General features: G+C 42.6%; 1 protein-coding gene across 2 annotated transcripts in view; it reads left to right on the top strand.

Moving 5' to 3' along the window:
- Positions 1-19,241, top strand: part of LOC141270501 (uncharacterized) — a 55,766-nt gene extending 36,525 nt beyond the window's left edge. Inside the window, exons 1-7 of one of the 2 annotated variants that reach the window (XM_073680508.1) lie at positions 5,854-5,939; positions 15,808-15,957; positions 16,087-16,266; positions 16,350-16,473; positions 16,557-16,654; positions 16,853-16,943; positions 17,310-19,238. In XM_073680508.1, the coding sequence (XP_073536609.1) occupies positions 15,886-15,957; positions 16,087-16,266; positions 16,350-16,473; positions 16,557-16,654; positions 16,853-16,943; positions 17,310-19,075 (2,331 nt within the window). In that variant the 5' untranslated portion in view covers positions 5,854-5,939; positions 15,808-15,885 and the 3' untranslated portion in view covers positions 19,076-19,238. Of the gene's footprint in view, positions 1-5,853; positions 5,940-15,807; positions 15,958-16,086; positions 16,267-16,349; positions 16,474-16,556; positions 16,655-16,852; positions 16,944-17,309 lie in introns of those variants that run through there. The other variant, XM_073680507.1, reaches the window with a different exon arrangement.
- Positions 19,242-20,721: the final 1,480 nt, after the last annotated feature.

The following is a 20,721-nucleotide window of genomic DNA, read 5'->3' as shown; positions in this document are numbered from 1 at the left end:
GGTTTAGGTCAGGGCTCTGGCTGGGCCAGTCAAGAATGGTCACAGAGTTGTTCTGAAGCCACTCCTCTGTTATTTTAGCTGTATACTTAGGGTCATTGTCTTGTTGGAAGGTGAACCTTCGACCAAGTCTGAGTTCCAGAGCACTCTGGAAGAGATTTTCATCCATGATATCTCCGTACTTGGCCACATTCATGTTTCCTTCAATTGCAACCAGTTATCCTGTCCCTGCAGCTGAAAAACACCCCCACAGCATGATGCTGCCACCACCATGTTTCACTATTGGGATATTGGGCAGGTGATGAGCAGTGCCTGGTTTTCTCCACACATACTGCTTAGAATTATCACCAAAAAGTTCTATATTCGTCTCATCAGACCAGAGAATCTTATTTCTCATAGTCTGGGAGTCCTTCATGTGTTTTTGAGCAAACTCTAATAAATTTGCAAAAATTTCTACATTTCTTTTTTTTTTTCAGTCAAGATGGGGTGCAGAGTGTACTTTAATGAGAAAAAAATGAACTTTTTAGAATTTACCAAATGGCTGCAATGAAACAAAGAGTGAAAAATATAAAGGGGTCTGAATACTTTCCGTACCCACTATAAGCATGAAAAAATGTCTAATTGTTCAGTGTTTGTACCATCAAATGCAAAATCTGTGTACTGTAATAGATAATACAGCTATTGTGTATTACTAAAAGAAATTTCCATAACAGTTATAGGAACCATGGTTTCTTCTCTTCCCGATATTGGGATTAGTGATGTTTCTATACAAATGTTCTGTTCACATCCTAACCACCTATTTACCCACAAATCTGTATGATTTAATGCAAAATTATATTCTGTAGGCAAATTTCTCATTATTCCTAAAGGGGTAATTCCACTTTGCAATGCTTGTGCAATCATTTTCAGATTGGTGGAATATTCAATCTGAATTTCTAGACATGCTCCGGCCACTTGGGATTCCTGTTCACTTTCCATTAGAGCTAAAGTAGCATTTTGTAGATGTGACACTGAAGATCCCAACAGAGCAGCAGTGTTCAAAACCATCTTTTCAAGGAGTTGATTCAAACTTTTCTGAATTTTTACCCCTTTACCTCCAATATACCCAATATTTTCCAAATCTGATTTAAGTGTATGAATGTCCATAGTGTTAATTAAACTTCCCACTGTTCCTAATCCCCCCAAAATACCTTCTAATATCCCCCTCTTACTTCTAACCTGTGTTGAGGTTTTTTTCCCAAACCATTGTTCTATTCCCATCTCCATGTTGATGAGATGTGATTGACATTGGGGATATCTGGATGAGATTTTCCAACTACACATGTTAAAAGTCCAGACCATAGTCATCAACACTCCATCCCTTAATAGAAGTTTAGATTGGAATTGATTGGTTTGGAAAGGAGTAGATGGTTGAAACCTTGTCGGTGTACATACATTTTCTACTGCTGACCAAACATTTACATCTTTACATTGTTTATAATTATTTTTAGTTAAAACACAACATTGGTAAAGTCCCGAATCCTTAGGAGATGGATTATCTAGAGAAAAATAAAAATTCTTATGCAACCATCTCACATTCCCATATTGACTTCTGTGTATAACATTTGTTGGACCAGTTGAAAAACTTCCCAAAAATAATTTGCTTCTGGTCCATGTTAACAAAGACTCGGGAGGTAACTCTAACCTTGTGTTGCATTTCAATAAAAGAGGAGACATATTTTCTTGACTATGTACAACTTGTGGTGCAACCCTTACTTCTGGAGCGATAGTATTTGTTACTGTAAAAACTACAGATACTTGTACTTGTACTGATTCTCTGGTTATCTGGAAATTCCATGTTTTTACCCAATCTTCATCTCCTTCTGTAATAGAAAGTAATGAAGGATAAAAAATTTTCCCCAAAAGTTGTATCTTTAACACAATCTCTGTTTCGGATGTTCTAACTGTCCCTTTTGCGAGCATATCATTAGTAATATCACCCGGCCACACAGCTTTCTCTTCACCTCATCTCTGTATTCCAGTATAACACATCTGTAGGATTGCATTCCCATAAGCCTGTCATGCCATGTGATACATAATGTATCTAATCTCCTTGTAATTGTGTAAATTTAGACTTAGGTCCTATGGCAGCATGTAATATTAAGTGTCGTGTATGAAGTGTAGCTCAATTCAGCATTTTACATCATAACCCATGCAAATGTTTCCAGTAATATCTACTGAATTGTCCAGTTTGTCTTCATCTATTAGATTTTGTATACCTGATCCTCTTGATTTCCGTGAATGTAAAGTTCCTTTGATATGTCCATTCACTTCACTAGTATTTGTTCCATGATATAAAATGTCTGTTGTCTGCGGATATTTTTAACCATGTTGGATGCTGGTTGCACTAGGATCATAACTTGTCCCATGGTGTCGATTATTTCAAAGGGACCTTCCCAGTTACTTTCCCAAGGTCCACTCTTCCTGAAAGATTTAATGACTAGAGCCCCTTTTTTGAATTTGGATTCATATGGTGACTCCATCCTCTGCATTCATGTGGAAGAATGGTTTTCAAGTTTTCCTGCAACAATTGCAACCATTTGGACCTTGCAACAGCATCTTTTTGAGGTGTGGACAAAAATGGTTCATGTGGGAAAATCAGTGGCATTTTCCTTCCTGTCATTAGTTCAAAAGGAGTAAACTGACTTGTGGAGGAAGTTGTTCCTCTAACACTCAACAGTACAAAAGGTACTGCATCCACCCAAGTATTACCTTTATCCAATAACATTTTGGCAAATCTGGATTTTATTGTCCTATTCATCCTTTCCACAATACCAGCAGACTGTGGATGGTAAGGTACATGAAACAGTTGTTGTACCCCTAGAATAGTACAAACTGCTTGCATGATTTTTCCTGTGAAGTGACTTCCTCGATCAGAGGTAATCTTTCTTGGGATCCCCCAAGTACAAAAGACATGATTAACTAATGCTCTAGCTGTAGACAAAGCATCATCTTTCCTGACAGGTAAAATTTCAACCCATTTAGAAAAAACATCTACTACAACCAATGCATACCTGAGAACATTTTTACCTGATGGTAATGGACCAATGTACTCGATTTGTAACATAGACCATGGACCGTCTGCAGGTGCGGTTCGCAGTAGTGGCGGTTTCTGTCCTTTTGGTCTTGGATTAATTTGGGCACAAATGAGGCATAATTGAACAATACTTTGTACAGTCTCTTCCATCTTTTCTCAGTAAAATTTCTCTTTGAGAATGCCAAACAATTTCTGTTGGCCCAAATGACCCAAGCTTTCATTATGATATCTTGTAAACTCATCCTGTAGATGTTTTAGTACAGCAGGACGCAAGTCCCCGTTTAAGTAATGACACAAAACCCCATTTTCACAAACAAAGGGAGGTTTTGAATCAACCCGGGAAGCAACAAGAGTTGAATCTTTTTCTTGTTCGTCCGCAAAAGAAGGGATATGCGTGTCTGTTCTTTGAACTGCTGAAACCTCGAGATAATCAGGTTCAAATATTTCTTCTCCTGTCAGGGCTGCCTCTTTGGCTAACATATCTGCTTTTGCATTTCCAACAGATAATTCATCATTATTTTTATGGGCAGGAACTTTGACAATAGCAAAACCATTAGGGGTTTTTGAAGCTATCTCAAAAATTGTTTTCAGTGTGTCACTATGTACAAGAGTCTTGTTAGAAGAATCTACATAGCCTCTTTTTTTCCCAGACTGGCAGGTAATCTGTCAATGATCTCACAACATAGGAGCTATCACTGTAGATTACATTGGGACACTGATTATCAGCTTCATTCAGCTGTAGCACCATTTTTACTGTTTCTAGCTCTGCCCTCTGAGCTGAAAAATGACTCAGTAACTTGTGCTTTACAACCTGTCCTCTTGTGGGATAAAAAATGGCATATCCTTTATAATAGTGCCCATCTGAATAGAATCTGGAACCATCTACAAAAACTACTTCATCTGTTACCTCTGCCTTCCGTCTGAAAAATGATGGAATCAGATCCTGAAAAGACTGGAGACAATCATGAGTTTGCCCTTCATATTGCATCAACTGAGGAAGAACATATTTGGCCTTATAATCTACTTCAATGTGACTGGGAGACAATGAACCTCTTGAGAAAGCCAACAATCCTAAGGCAAAACGTGCATTGAGGCTTTTCTACCACAGATTTCTGTCTTCCAGTACCCTTTGGCCCTTCCAAGTCAATTCCTGGTAAGGTTCCTGATATTTTATTTGACTATGGGCACATTCTAACGTTGTCGCAGACTGCTTATAAATGCATACTATTATTGCCCATAGCCTGTATTTATTTACTCTGTTCACCTTACTCAGGTTTCCTAATCCCACTAGTTACATCTCCATGCAGTGGGTATGGTTTTGCTGGCCAATGGGTGCTGTGTTTTTCTGACATCATGCACCTCTGTTCATCTATGCTGTGATCCAATTATTTATGATATGTTTAACTTTTTGATATAATAAAATTATTCACTGTTTTCTGCCATTTAGCTCCTCTATTCCTCTTTGTTTGATACTGGTACAAATGATGTGGAAGCACTTTCACTTGTCAGAATCACTTGTCAAACAGGGTATTTAGCCTCAAACTGACATCATTCTGATGTTTGATTTTGATATCTGATCATGTCCTAAAATGGACACTGTACTACAGAGACCCCTGTACAGAAATATTAGGGCTCCAGCGACATCACATCTATTATACACAAGAATAGCGCCATCTCCATAGCTCTGTACACAAGGACATAGAGATCAGACAAGGTCCTCATATTCAGGCCGCTTCTATTTTACTCAAACCCTCTTTATAAGAACAAGATCAGAGTCTCATTATACCGAGCAGAGAAGCTCCAGGGACAAAGACCCCGTCTGGTCCTAACACGCCGGGGGCCCGGAGTATCCAGCCACGGGGCCCGGATTCTCTCATTTGTGGCCCCAGGGTTTCTTGTAGAATAAATCCCTTTCTCATCCAGTCCTGTAGTAATGACTTTGTTATCAGGTTTTGTAGGAGGGTTCGTCTGACTCCATCTTATGTTATCAATATCTGTGCGAGGAACAAGAGACGTCCGAACGCAGTTTTACCGAGTGTCCAGTGTCGGTTCTTCTACATATGATAAAGAGCCGGGGTGTCTGCGACCGAACCTGGGAGTATACAGCTGTATACAGTGTACATACCCGGCTCCGTACACACACGGCTACGCTCCGTACACCTCGTACACACATGGCTCTGTACACACACGGCTCTGCACAGACGGCTCTGCACACACAGCTCTGCACAACTCGTACACACACGGCTCCGTACACCTCGTACACACATGGCTCTGTACACACACGGCTCCGCTTCATACACCTCATACACATGCGGCTCCGCTCCGTACACCTCGTACGCGCACACGCGGCTTCGCTCCGTACACCTCGCACACACGCGGCTCTGCTCCGTACACCTCGTACACATGCGGCTCCGGTCCGTACACACGCGGCTCCGCTCCGTACACACGCGGCTCCGCTCCGTACACCTCGTACACACGCAGCTCCGCTCCGTACACCTCGTACACGCGCGGCTCTGCTCCGTACACCTCGTACACACGCGGCTCTGCTCCGTACGCCTCGTACACACGCGGCTCTGCTCCGTACACCTCGTACACACACGGCTCTGCTCCGTACACCTCGTACACACACGGCTCTGCTCCGTACACCTCGTACACACGCGGCTCTGCTACATCCACACTGTAAACCCCTCCTGACCCCACACATAAACTTCAGCTCATCCAGCACCATGACAACCAGCACAGCAGAGTCCTGCCTCCACTGAGGCCCCTGATCATGTGACCCCTGACTCCTCCCCTCCTGTGACCTCATCACAGCTCCTGTGAGCACAGAGCAGCCATATATGTGGTGGCGGCTCTGCAGGTGGAGGTATGTGGAGACCCCCATTACTGGGCGCAGGGGGCATTAACCCCTTCAGCACGGAGACTCTGTTGGGGTCTTGTGTTGCCCCTTTATAAGAATCATAAGGTTTTTGTTCTGTTTCCTGTAATAGATACATACGACCCAACTATGGAGACAGGAAGGGAGGAAACGTATTGTTCTCATAGTACAGGACCCCTTTACTGGCCCCACAGTGTAATGCCCCCATTATGCCCCTTATGCAGGATGTATGATGCCCCCACACAGTGTAATGCACCCAATATGCCCCTTATGCAGGATGTTGCTGCCCCCACACAATGTAATGCCCCCATTATGCCCCTTATGCCGGATGTATGATGCCCCCACACAGTGTAATGCCCCCATTATGCCCCTTATGCAGTATGCATGATGCCCCCACAGTGTAATGCCCCCATTATGCCCCTATACAGGATGTATGATGCCCCAACACAGTGTAATGCCCCCATTATGCCCCTTATATAGGATGTATTATGCCCCCACACAGTGTAATGCCCCCATTATGCCCCTTATGCAGTATGTATGATGCCCCCCACAGTGTAATGCCCCCATTATGCCCCTTTTGCAGTATGTATGATGCCCCCACACAGTGTAATGCCCCTTATGCAGCATGTGTGATGCCCCCACACAGTGTAATGCCCCCATTATGCCCCTTATGCAGGATGTATGATGCCCCCACACAGTGTAATGCCCCCATTATGCCCCTTATGCAGTATGTATGATGCCCCTAACAGTGTAATGCCCCCATTATGCCCCTTATGCAGTATGTATGATGCCCCCATTATGCCCCTTATGCAGTATGTATGATGCCCCCCACACAGTGTAATGCCCCCATTATGCCCCTTATGCAGTATGTATGATGCCCCCACAAAGTGTAATGCCCCCATTATGCCCCTTATACAGTATGTATGATGCCCCCACATAGTGTAATGCCCCCATTATGCCCCTTATGCAGGATGTGTGATGCCCCACTCAGTGTAATGCCTCCATTATTCCCCTTATGCTGGATGTATGATGCCCCCACACAGTGTAATGCCCCCATTATGCCCCTTATGCAGGATGTATGATGCCCCCACACAGTGTAATGCCCCCATTATGCCCCTTATGCAGGATGTATGATGCCCCACAGTGTAATGCCCCCATTATGCCCCTTATGCAGGATGTATGATGACCCCACACAGTGTAATGCCCCCATTATGCCCCTTATGCAGTATGTATGATGCCCCCACACAGTGTAATGCCCCCATTATGCCCCTTATGCAGTATGTATGATGCCCCACACAGTGTAATGCCCCCATTATGCCCCTTATGCAGGATGTATGATGCTCCCACACAGTGTAATGCCCCCATTATGCCCCTTATGCAGTATGTATGATGCCCCACACAGTGTAATGCCCCCATTATGCCCCTTATGCAGGATGTATGATGCCCCCAGACAGTGTAATGTTCCCCCAGTACCACCTGAGCTCCTGTAGTTAGAACAATGCCTCTGTAAAATGGTTTTCCCTCTGCATGCTCCCCTACATGTATACTCTCGAGCATGTATACACTCATGTAGGGGAGCAGGCCTTATTAGATATCGAGGCTTTGTACAGTAATATACTGCATGAGGATGGTATCAAAGGAGTAAGACGTTTATTGAAATCGAGATCAATGGAGTGTAGCAGATATAATGACTTAATGGACGATCTTCTAAAATTCACTCTTACTCGTAACTTCTTTCTTTTTGACAGGAAGTACTTCCACTAGCTCAGGGGTACTGCGATGGGGAGCCGCTGTGCCCCCTCATCTGCTAACCTATTCCTGGACTGGTGAGAGGAAACCACAATATTCTGGGATGATCATAAGTGGTTGCATCCATATATTGTGGTATGGTATAAACATATTGACGACATTTTTATCATCTGGTCAGGGACGAGTGAACAATTTCTTGAATTTGTCAGGGAACTCAATATCAATAGAGTGGGCCTTAGATTTTTATCAGAGTTTAATTATTACCAGTTGCCTTTCTTGGATATACTAATCAGGAAAGAATGGGATTGGACCCTAGGAACACACATCTACCATAGACGTACAAGCACTAATAAACTATTGAAGTGGGATAATCATCCTTACAACAACAAAAAAAGCAATGTCCAAGGGCCAATTTTTACAGTTGAGATTAAACTGCTCTAATGTCACAGATATTAATATACAGGCAATAAACATGAACACCAGATTCAAGAAAAAAGGTATCCACAATACATTTTGGATTCCACGCGATTGTTTGCAGAAACACAGGAGAGAGAGACACTCCTCCATGCCTAACCAAGAGAGCAAGAAAAATATGGGATAACACAAGTAATAGGAACTTATGAGAATCAGAGTGACCATATCTTTAATATCCTCAGAAAACCCTGACCGACCTGGACCTGAGGGTGCTATGGGATCTACTCCCACAATAAGTTTCAGAAAGGATTGGTCAATTAGGGACCTTTTAGTGCATAGTTTCTAATAAAACCTGTACCAAAGGGGACTTGGCTGGATAGAAGAATCTCTGTGGTTTCTTTAGCTGTGAAGAAAGTTGCACATGTAATTGGATGAGACCATGTAAATCTTTCTCGAGTTCCTCTACAGGTAAAATCTTTTTCCAGAGCGATTATTCCAACTGTAAAACCTCAGGACTTTTATTTATGGCCACATGCACCTGTCCCCTAGATTATGTAGGCAAGACCAAGAGGGAGTCTAGGAGGAGGGTGGGAGCATTTGGGCAATAAACACCATGGTCAGGACACCTCATTAGTGAGACACATGAACTGTGTACATCGAGGTGAAACCGGAGACATCTCCTTTTGTATTATTGAGGTGGTTAATCCCAATGTGAGAGGAGGTGATCACAATAGATGTATCCTCAAAAAGGTAAGTGAGTGGATTTTTAAACTGGATTCACAAGTCCCTAAGGGACTCAATGAGCAAATTTCCTGTGCCTGTTTTGTATGATTACAGCCCCATCCTGGATTACATTTTGGATTTTATACTCTACCCATTGCTACTCAGTTCCCAGTGAATGAGGTTCACATATTGTTGTAATTTATCGAGAGATCTGAGCTTGTATATCAGAATTATTTATTATCAGTTATATCCCACATCTACTACTTCATAATTAACAAGTGTGGTGATCCTTGTGTATCTCTATGCAATAGGGGTCAAATTTGACCATTTAGGAATATACTGTGGGCCACCATCCCATATTTTATGTAGTGATAAAGTAGATCTACATGTCTATTGCATGATGGGAGGATGTGCAATACTTGCTTTAGTCTCCCATGACTCTGATCTCAGAGACAGGACTTTTCTATATTGGTGGAATGTAATCCAGATTCAGTATGCGCTCCGGCGTGGAACGTATGCTTCCGGACATGCACAGTCTCAAGACAATGATCCTAGATGCGCTGCGAGATGGAACGCATATCTACGGTCATGTACAGTCACGGGTACGAGTGGTGCAGCGGCAATTAGTTTATTTGGCGTTTAAGTTCAAAACACGTCACTTTCAGTCATGCACACTAGGGGATGAATATTATTGGACCTCTAGCGCATGAAAAGTAGCGCAGGCGCAGTACATTATTGTAGACAGACCCCATTCTACACTGCTCAAAAAAAAAAAACAGTTAAACTACAGAATATAACTCCAAGTATATCAAACTTCTGTGAAATCAAACTGTCCACTTAGGAAGCAACACTGACAATCAATTTCACATGTTGTTGTGCAAATGGAATAGACAATAGATGGAAATTATTGGCAATTAGCAAGACACACTCAATAAAGGAGTGGTTCTGCAGGTGGGACCACAGACCACATCTCAGTACCAATGCTTTCTGGCTGATGTTTTCGTCACTTTTGAATGTTGGTTGTGCTTTCACACTCGTGGTTGCATGAGACAGACTCTACAACCCATAGAAGTTGCTCAAGTAGTGCAGCTCATCCAGGATGGCAGATCAATGCGAGCTGTGGCAAGAAGGTTTGCTGTGTCTGTCAGCGTAGTGTCCAGAGGCTGGAGGTGCTACCAGGAGACAGGCCAGTACACCAGGAGACGTGGAGGGGGCCGTACGAGGGCAACAACCCAGCAGCAGGACCGCTACCTCCGCCTTTGTGCAAGGAGGAACAGGAGAAGCACTGCCAGAGCCCTGCAAAATGACCTCCAGAAGGCCACAAATGTGCATGTGTCTGCACAAACGGTTAGAAACCGACTCCATGAGGGTATGAGGGCCCGACGTCCACAGATGGGGGTTGTGCTCACAGCCCAACACCGTGCGGGACTCTTGGCATTTGCCACAGAACACCAGGATTGGCAAAGTCACCACTGGCGCCCTGTGCTCTTCACAGATGAAAGCAGGTTCACACTGAGCACATGTGACAGACGTGACAGAGTCTGGAGACGCCGTGGAGAGCGATCTGCTGCCTGCAACATCCTTCAGCATGACCAGTTTGGCAGTGGGTCAGTAATGGTTTGGGGTGACATTTCTTTGGAGGGCCGCACAGCCCTCCATGTGCTCGCCAGAGGTAGCCTGACTGCCATTAGCTACCTAGATGAGATCCTCAGACCCCTTGTGAGACCATATGCTGGTGCGGTTGGCCCTGGTTTCCTCCTAATGCAGGACAATGCCAGACCTCATGTGGCTGGTGTGTGTCAGCAGTTCCTGCAAGATGAAGGCATTGAAGCTTTGGACTGGCCGCCCGTTCCCCAGACCTGCATCTGATTGAACACATCTGGGGCATCATGTCTCGCTCCATCCACCAACGTCAGTTGGCGGATGCTTTAGTCCAGGTCTGGCAGGAGATCCCACAGGAGACCATCCGCAACCTCATCAGGAGCATGCCCAGGCATTGTAGGGAGGTCATACAGGCACGTGGAGGCCACACACAATACTGAGCCTCATTTTGACTTGTTTTAAGGACATTACTTCAAAGTTGGATCAGCCTGTAGTGTGTTTTTCCACTTTAATTTTGGGGGTGACTCCAAATCCAGGCCTCCATTGGTTAATAAATTTGATTTCCATTGATGATTTTTGTGTGATTTTGTTGTCAGCACATCCAACTTTGTACAGAACAAAGTATTCAATGAGAATATTTCATTCATTCAGATCTAGGATTTATTTGATTGTTCCCTTTATTTTTTTGAGCAGTGTATAATTACTAGCTATTGAGCCCGTTCTACGGCCGAGTGGCGAGCATTTTTATTGATTATTTTATTAATGGCGCCTGAGTCAGTACGTGCGCATACCGTGCTATTCTGCGCCATTTTATTAAAGACACCGTGCTGACATGTGCTGACTCCGGCGCCTCACTACACAGGCACCACCCATCCCGGCTTTGGACAGAAGGACTCGTCCAGCATACTGAGAATTCAGGGGGGTGTACTCGCGCTGAGCGCTGTATATGTAACATACTGAGAATACGGGGGGTGTACTTACACTGAGCACTGTATGTATTACGTACTGAGAATACAGGGGGGTGTGCTCATGCTGAGCACTGTATGTATTACGTACTGAGAATACAGGGGGGTGTGCTCATGCTGAGCACTGTATGTATAACCCGCTGAGAATACAGGGGGGTGTACTCACGCTGAGCGCTGTATATATAACGTACTGAGAATATAGGGGGTGTACTCACTCTCTCACTGTCTCTATCTCTCTCTCATCCTGGACATAATGTCATTATTGCTCCAAACTGAGCATGCTCAGTCTATAGAGGCTTCGGACAGATGGACACATCCCTGGTTATATTATATATATATATATATATATATATATATATATATATATATATAGTCACCAGCTTGGGTATAAATATATATGTATGTAATAGACTGTAGACTTATGTGTAATAAATATTCTTTATGATGCACAGTTTTGTCTCAGTGTATAGCATAAGGAACAGATAACGTTAAGCATCACTAACAGGGTTGGACTGGCCTGGCGGGGTATCGGTGAAATGCCCTGTGGGCCCCAGAGAAGTAGGAGGAAAGAAAATAAAATGGAAAAAAAAAAAGTTTGTCAGGACACTGGCCCTTTAAAGCCGAAGGCAGGGCGCGCGCACGCAGGGTTCTTACCTGACCCGCTGCGGTGACGCACATCAAGATGAACGCGGGATGCAGCGGTGAGAGGGCGCTCTGCTCTGACAGGCTGCGCGCCGACGTCACATTGCAGTAACATTACATGGCCGCCGGCCCATCAGAGGCCTCACTTGTCAGCTTGCGGTCTCAGATAGGACGGCGGCCTTTCAATGTTCCTGCTATGTGACATAAGAACGTGGCCTGTCAGAGCAGAGCGCCCTGTCACAGCTGCAGCCGGCGGCCAGTTTAACGACCGCAGCAACTATGAAGCAGCAAGAGGACACCAGGGGAGCGTAGGAAGGTAAGAAGTATTTTTTTTTTATCCCCCCCACCCTCTGTGATTGGACAGGGTAGAGGATATGGGGTCTGACAGATGGGCTCAAGATGAGGACAACAAAGCAGCCCAGAATGGGCTACTAGGTGGAGGGGCCCAGGATCTGGGACATTATTAAATAACATTATTAAATAAAGGGGCTCAGTGTGGGGACACTATTAAAGGGAACCTGTCATGTCAGTTGGAGCATGTAAACTGCCCACTGCAATATGCATCACTAACACACTTTTTGAATTAATATCGGTGCTATAATCTTTAGTAAAAAAAAAAAATCACTTTATATGCTTACTTGCTTGTTTAGTCATATGGGTGTTCCTTTCTTTATTCAGTCCGACTTGCGCAGCCCACTCAATTTGAATTGTCCCCGGTTTTCGCCGACGTCACATGATTTGGCTTGTTGTGGTCCCGCGCTTGCGCACTGTATGCTGTCATCCACGCTTGTGCAATGTGTATTGTAAAGCCACGTGTCGCTGCGACGATTGGCTCTCGCGCATGCACAGTGACAAGCGGCTCCCGTGCATGCACGTATACTATATACACAGGAGCTCTGTATATAGTGTCAGTGTACAAGTAATGCAGTGATCAACAGTGACATTATATACAGGAGCTCTGTACATAGTGTAATGTCACCAGTCACCGTATTACCTGTACACTGACACTATATACAGAGCTCTTGTGTATAATGTCACCAGTGGTAATATTAGTGTTATCAGTATTGTAGTATTCGGTCACTATGTTGTAGTAATATGTGGTCTGGTCATGGTGTGACAGTATTTCTCTCTTGTATGTGATATTATTCGATCACTATGTGGTCTGGTTGTGGTGTCTGTGGCAGTTTTTGACCCTTGTATGTGGTATTATTAGGTTACTATGGGGTGGTAATATGTGGTCTGGTCATGGTGTGGGTGTATTTATCCCCTGTAATTGGTTTTATTAGGTCACTATGTGGTGGTAATATGTGGCCTGGTCATAGCGTGGTGGTATTATTGGTCTTGGTGTAGTGGATTGTTCTGTGTATGGAGGTAATTTATTCTCTCTGATATCAATAAGGGAAAGATTCTTGATTTCCAATAGAGATTAAGGGGATTAAGTTAATAAAGGATTCGTTAAAAGGATTTAAGCAAACAATTGTCTATACTAGAGAGGAAGCTACAGTATCACCAAACTGGAACACTAGTTCTCCTACGGAGAGCTGAAAATGCAGTGATAAAGCAAGGAGTGCGTGGTCCGCATCAAATGGACTTTGAGTGTACTAGTGAGGAGTCGTACCGATGCACCTCAGCCAGTGAGGTCCTCACAAATCAACTGGGAGCTGAGAGTAGCTCTGAGGGGCCATAGTGACACATCTTGACCCTTATGGTCCACACAGGGCATGTTGGGCCTTCCCATAATAATTTGTTGGACTGTTGTAGCTTGTAACAAAAGTTATATACTTCTACATGTAACCGGAAAGTTCCTGGCTGTGCATAATGCTGAAGAAGCATTCATAAAGTGTTGTGCCTGCTATCTGATGTATTACTTCTCATCAAGTTCTTGTTAAGAAAAGAGAAGTTTATTTTCAGACTTTGGTCTCCCTCATTCATCTCCATATCATCTGCTCCGGGCCTGCCCAGTACAACGGCAGCATGCCAATTGCAGAGTTGGGGGATATGACTCCGCAATATATATATATATATATATATATATATATATATATATATATATATAAATATATATATTTTATACATTTTTGTCCTTTTGAGGTTGCGGGGCTCAATTTCAGCTATTGCTGTGGGATTTGTGATTTCTATCTACGCCACTGTGTATAGGATAATAGAGTATAGTAAAATTGTTATGGACGTGACTTAACTAACATTGTGGTAACATACATAACATACAGGGAAACAGACTCACTGTCTGTTTTCCGTGTAGTAATGGATATTTCTTGTTGCTATTTTTTTTCACTTTAAAAAAAGATTTAAACAGGTCTCATTAGTGCGATCATACAACATACAAGCTCTGATTGCTCAGGTGATGCACTGTACTGCTGTAGTGTGGTGTATTATCACTGCCTGTCAGTGTAATACTAACGGCCCCATACACAATGAGATAAGTGGTGGCTGAACAGTTATTTGGCAGACGGCTATCTCTCCTGACTCCCCCATACACACAAATATTCCAGCTTTCCTGTGGTCTGTATCAAAGAGTCACCCCCAGACTCCTCTAGTGGAGGCTTATCTACAGGAAGAAGAAACAGATTATCCTCTGAAATTCAGGATGCCAGATCCTTCTCTTCCCTGACATCTGTCAGGAGGCCCCCAAATAATTTATATAGTCGACCAAAAACCCCCGAAATCACTACTTTCATGCAACTTTAGTCTGTGTATGAAGGCGTTAAAAGGTAACTTATTGAACTCTACCTCTGGCCCGACCTAATAGACCTTCATACATTGCAGGCCCAGACACCATTATTAGGCATTTAAATATTGTAGTAACTAGGCAGCCACATACTATCGAGTACTTGGGCATTCAGCCAAAGTCTGTCAAACTTCCTTAGATGCCATGTTTGCTTTTGAAAGCAGCAAGTGGTTAAACTGCCAGGGTTTTTGTTGTAGCCGCACCTGTGCCATCCCTGTGGTGTACATCTATGTTCTGGTGCCCAAAAGAGTTAATTTCTTTTTTTAAAAAAAACAAATGTTTAAGGTGTTAAAAAAGAAAATGTGTCTTACGCTTTTGCATATTTTTTTCTTTTTCAAGAATTGTTAGTGCAATTTTCTTTTGAAACATTTTAATATCTGTTTTTTTCTGGTGTTTTTCTTGTAATATAGGAAAGCCTAAGGCCAGAAATAAACCCCATAAAACACTGTACATGGAGACTTTGGTATCAAATAATTTCTGTCTGCAGTGTTTGTGCAAACAAAAAAGTATTTTATGAAAGCCTCAAACTTCTATGTGTGAATCAGACATGAGATCTAACGTGATAGAAGATTACAGTCCGGGGAAGACGGGAAACATTCATATAGACGGACGGTGCTGATGTAGACAGTGACGGACTCTGGCCAAATATGTTTTTAGAGCAGTAGTAGAAGATGAAGATGTCGTCCTCATCAAGAAGTAGTTATTTCTCATGTCACGTGTAATGAATATCTCCTATAGTATTGCTAATGCCGATTCCAGTGTCTGTAAATGAGACGAGAATTAGCTTTATGGAAGATGAGTCTATGAGAAACTTATTCAGCTGCAGACTCCAAGGAAGAAACTGCTTGTTGCCTGCGGCCTAAAATATATAGGTTTTATTAGTAGATGTAAAGAAGAAAGCTACATACTGTGAAATAATAAATTTCATGTTTCCCCTTGTTACTTAACTCCAGTAATTTGTATTATTATACGTGATTTTTATGGTGTTGCATCCGCTGATTTTCTTCTCATTTAGGTCTCTACAATATCAGATCCTCTCAGTGAAGATCTTCTATATAAGAGAATTTTCCTGATTTACCCATCAAAGATCGAGATGAACAGAGACGAGATGGCGGAGAGGATATTACACCTCACCCTAGAGATCCTTTTCCGGCTTACTGGAGAGGTGAGAGATTCTGATGACGTCACATTACATCATTCTTATCTATGGGAATAACAGATGGACAGAACTAGAGAGGTGAGGACTCTGAAAATGTCTGTAGTGAGATTTATTAATGTGTCTCTCCATAACCAGGATTACACAGTAGTGAAGAAGACCTCTAGAGTGCACCGTCAGGACCCTGTGTCTGAGGGATGGCAAAGAACCCTGAGCACAATCACAGTGCCTACCCCTCACCCCATGATACATGAGGACATTAATACCCAAAAGATCCTAGAACTCGCCTACAAGATGATTGAGCTGCTGACTGGAGAGGTGACACTGCTAGGAATGCTGGGGCATTATACTGTAATGCTATGAAGGGATCGGGGGGATGACTGTATCATTGTATATGTCAGGTTCCTATAAGATGTCAGGACGTCACTGTCTATTTCTCCATGGAGGAGTGGGAGTATTTAGAAGGACACAAAGATCTGTACAAGGACGTGATGATGGAGGTTCCCCAGCCCATCACATCACCAGGTAATAGTCAGGACTAAATACACACAGCCTATAATTATCTGTATGTAAAGAATGAATTCAGTCCCTGTATGTGTTTCCTCCAGATCTATCCAGTAAGAGGACAACACCAGAGAGATGGCCCCGTCCTCTTATTCCATTGGACTGTAAACAAGAAGACCCCAATGTTCCTCAGGATCATCAGGTAGATGGAGAGAAGGTGTCATGAGATCTCCCCTATGATGTGTAGATGGCTGTGAAGGTCTTGTGCTCAGTCTTGTTTTATCCACCAGGATTATATGTTTTATACTTGTGTAATGAGATTGGTGGAGATGGCTGGATTAGAGTTGATCATAGATGGGACTTCTCCATCTGTCTGTGACTTTTACAATATTTGTTTTAGGGTGAAGATCTGACCCATTTTAATACTACAGAGACATATGTGAGGGGTGATGAGCGGTGTAAAGAGGAGATTCCTACATATGACTACCCAGGTGAGTAGTAAGCACTAAATGCAGAGCAGCCACAGATTCTTCTTAGTCACCGGCTGTGGCTGCTTTATCAGTGGTGTAGTCCGGCTGTATCACAATCGTGTGATCACCATTTTGCCTCTAGACCACAACATTCTCCTCCACCCAAAACTGTTCAAATGACTTTAGGTATTGAAGCCCTTCTCTAGAACTTACAACCTAGAGGATCCATCTACCAACTGAAATGAGAAGATCACTGTGATCAGTCATTGCCTTGGTGAATAATTTAATATTTTGCCATTTTTATGGACAGCTTAGATATAAATGTTCAAAAATATAAAATTCAAGGATATTTTATTAAAAAATAATAATTAGTTTTATTCTTGGCAGATAATTTTACCAGGAGATCAGAGGGAACGCTGACATCTTCAGTTTTTAAAACAGATGATCTTGAGATCCCACAGGACACAATTGAAGTGGATGCCATTACTCCAGATATGCCATCATCCCATCACAACAAAGATTTGCCATTTGATTCTTTAAAACGGCTCCTGTCTTCTGATTCATTACTGACTGAAAATCTGAGTCACAAAAGAGGCATTAAAAAACTAACTGCTCCTAAAGCAAAGAAGCCATTTTCACTTTCAGAATATGGAAAAAGTTTTCCCCTCGAAAAGTCGTTTCTTCAAAAAATGTACACAGCAGAGAATAGAATTTCCTGCTTCAAGTGTGGGAAATGTTTTAACCAGAAATCAGATCTTGTTAGTCACCAGAGAACTCACACAGGGGAGAAGCCATTTTCCTGTTCAGAATGTGGGAAATGTTATTTATGGAAATCACTTCTTGTTAGACACCAGAGAAGTCACACAGGGGAAAAGCCATTTTCATGTTCAGAATGTGGGAAATGTTTTACATGGAAATCACTTCTTGTTAGACACCAGAGAAGTCACACAGGGGAGAAGCCATCATCATGTTCAGACTGTGGGAAATGTTTTACAAGGAAATCACTTCTTGTTAGACACCAGAGAAGTCACACAGGGGAAAAGCCATTTTCATGTTCAGAATGTGGGAAATGTTTTACATGGAAATCACTTCTTGTTAGACACCAGAGAAGTCACACAGGGGAAAAGCCATTTTCATGTTCAGAATGTGGGAAATGTTTTACATGGAAATCACTTCTTGTTAGACACCAGAGAAGTCACATAGGTGAGAAGCCATTTTCATGTTCAGAATGTGGGAAATATTTTTTATGGAAATCACTTCTTGTTAGACACCAGAGAAGTCACACAGGGGAAAAGCCATTTTCATGTTCAGAATGTGGGAAATGTTTTACAAGGAAATCACTTCTTGTTACACACCAGAGAAGTCACACAGGGGAGAAGCCTTTTTCATGTTCAGAATGTGGGAAATGTTTTTACCGGAAAGCGCATCTTGAGAGCCACCAAAAAATACACACAGGGGAGAAGCCTTTTTCATGTTCAGAATGTGGGAAATGTTTTATCCAGAAAGCGCATCTTGATAGCCACCAAAGATTACATACAGGGGAGAAGCCTTTTTCATGTTCAGAATGTGGAAAATGTTTTAGCCATAAATCAGATTTTGTTAGTCACCAGAGAAATCACACAGGGAAAAAGCTTTTTTCTTGTTCGGAATGTGAAAAATATTTTAGCCGTAAATCAGATTTTGTTAGTCACCAGAGAACTCACACAGGGGAGAAGCCATTTTCCTGTTCAGAATGTGGGAAATGTTTTAGCTCGAAAGCAAATCTTGATAGCCACCAGAGAATCCATACTGGAGAGAAGCCTTTTTCATGTTCAGAATGTGGGAAATGTTTTTTACAAAAATCACTTCTTGTTAGACACCAGAGAAGTCACACAGGGGAGAAGCCTTTTTCATGTTCAGAATGTGGGAACTGTTTTCTAGATAAATCAACTCTTGTTAATCATCAGAGAATTCACACAGGGGAGAAGCTTTTTTCATGTTCAGAATGTGGGAAATGTTTTAACCGGAAAGCCCATCTTGATAGCCACCAGAGAACCCACACAGGGGAGAAGCCTTTTTTCTGTTCAGAATGTGGAAAATATTTTATGACGAAATCATCTCTTCTTAGACACCAAATAATTCACACAGGGGAGAAGCCTTTTTCATGTTCTTAATTGTGGAAAATGTTTTACTTGGAAATCAACTCTTACTAAACATCAGAGAAGTCACACATTGAAGAAACCTTTCATGTTCAGAATGTTGGAAATTTTCTAACCGAAAATTATATCTTCTTAAAGGAGTTGATTACTACTAGGACATCCCCTTGTCATTCCTCATGTTTGGTCTCATTAAAATAAAAACACTCATACTCTCCTCCCGTTGCAGCGCTATTCAAGTGGTGTCGCGACTCGTGTTCCTGGGGCTCACATAAGGTTGTTACATCACACTAGCTATGCGCATAATCGGTTTCATTTACTGTCATTATATCTGGGCTGTGGTTACATCATACTGTAGAGGGAGCTGTGAGGGACATTATACTGGTAGTTGTAGGGTACATCATACTGTATAAGGGTCTGTGGGTGACATTATACTGGAGGCTGTGGGGATATCACACTTGTTTTGGGGCTAAAGGGGACACTATACTGGCGATTGTGGTGAAATCCTACTGTATAGTCGGCTATGGGGGAAATTATACTGGGTACTGTGGGGACATCATACTGTATGGGGGGCTGTGGGTACATCATACTGTATAGGAGTCTGAGGTGACCAAACTGCATAGAGGGCTGTGAGGGACATTATATTGGGGTCTGTGGTGACCATACTGTTGGGCACCTTAGATTGACAGTCCATCTGTAACTGAAAAGTCATCATGACGTTTGAACAAGATTGAGATGAAGAGAAGAGAACGACAAAATCAGAGAAAATGTCCCTTTATGAGGTACTTGGATGTAAATTTTTATTTGTGACGCTGCCTGCATCTCATCCGTACTGTGATTTCGTAAGGGCCGCAATCTGATGATGGCTGGAAACATCAACTCCCAGAATCTTTTTACCATTGATAATGACATACTGGGAGTTGTTGGTTCATGTGCTACAAATGCATATGGCTCTGACCTGACATTAGAAATAATTGTTATACTAAGCTTGGTTCATTTATTCAAATACTTATGGTGGTTCTGATGCTGTATTCTTGTTCTGATGGTAGTTCTGTTGATTTATTCATGTACTGATGATGGTACTGGTTTTGTATTTATTTACTGTTGAAGGTATTGGTGCTGAATTCATATACTAATAGTGGTTCTGATGATATATTCATGAATTGATTATGATTCTAGTGGCCTATTTATTTACTTAGTGTGGTTCTTGTACCATATTCATATATTATTGATGGGTCTGGAGAAGTGTTGGTCGAGCATATGTATTCTTAACCCTTTAGGCGTCCACGCTCGGGTGCTCGCCGAGTATATGCGGCTAGCTCGGCATCTATGTTAGTGTCACCGCGGGTGCATGGCTGATAAACAGGCAATCCCTGCATATGTCACAGCTGTTTATCAGCCATGACACTAACATAGAGGCTGAGCACGCCGCAAATACTCGGCGATCATCCGAGCGTGCATGCCGAAAGGGTTAACAATTAGTGATGATCGAACATGCTCTTTGCTCGAGATTTACGAGCATGCTCGGGCGAGCACCTATTATCTTCAGCGTGCTCAGGCGAGCACCTATTATCTTCAGCGTGCTCGAGCTTTAAGTTTTCGTCACTCCGTGCACATGATTTGCAACTGTTTGACAGCTTTAATAACAGGCATTCCTCACATGT

This window comes from Phyllobates terribilis, unplaced genomic scaffold, assembly GCF_046119375.1.
Source record: "Phyllobates terribilis strain yellow unplaced genomic scaffold, ASM4611937v1 Scaffold_5__5_contigs__length_657084704, whole genome shotgun sequence".
NCBI classification, from domain to species: Eukaryota; Metazoa; Chordata; class Amphibia; order Anura; family Dendrobatidae; genus Phyllobates; species Phyllobates terribilis.
Note: the sequence above shows the minus strand (reverse complement) of the source record. Positions and strands in the feature narration are given on the sequence as shown.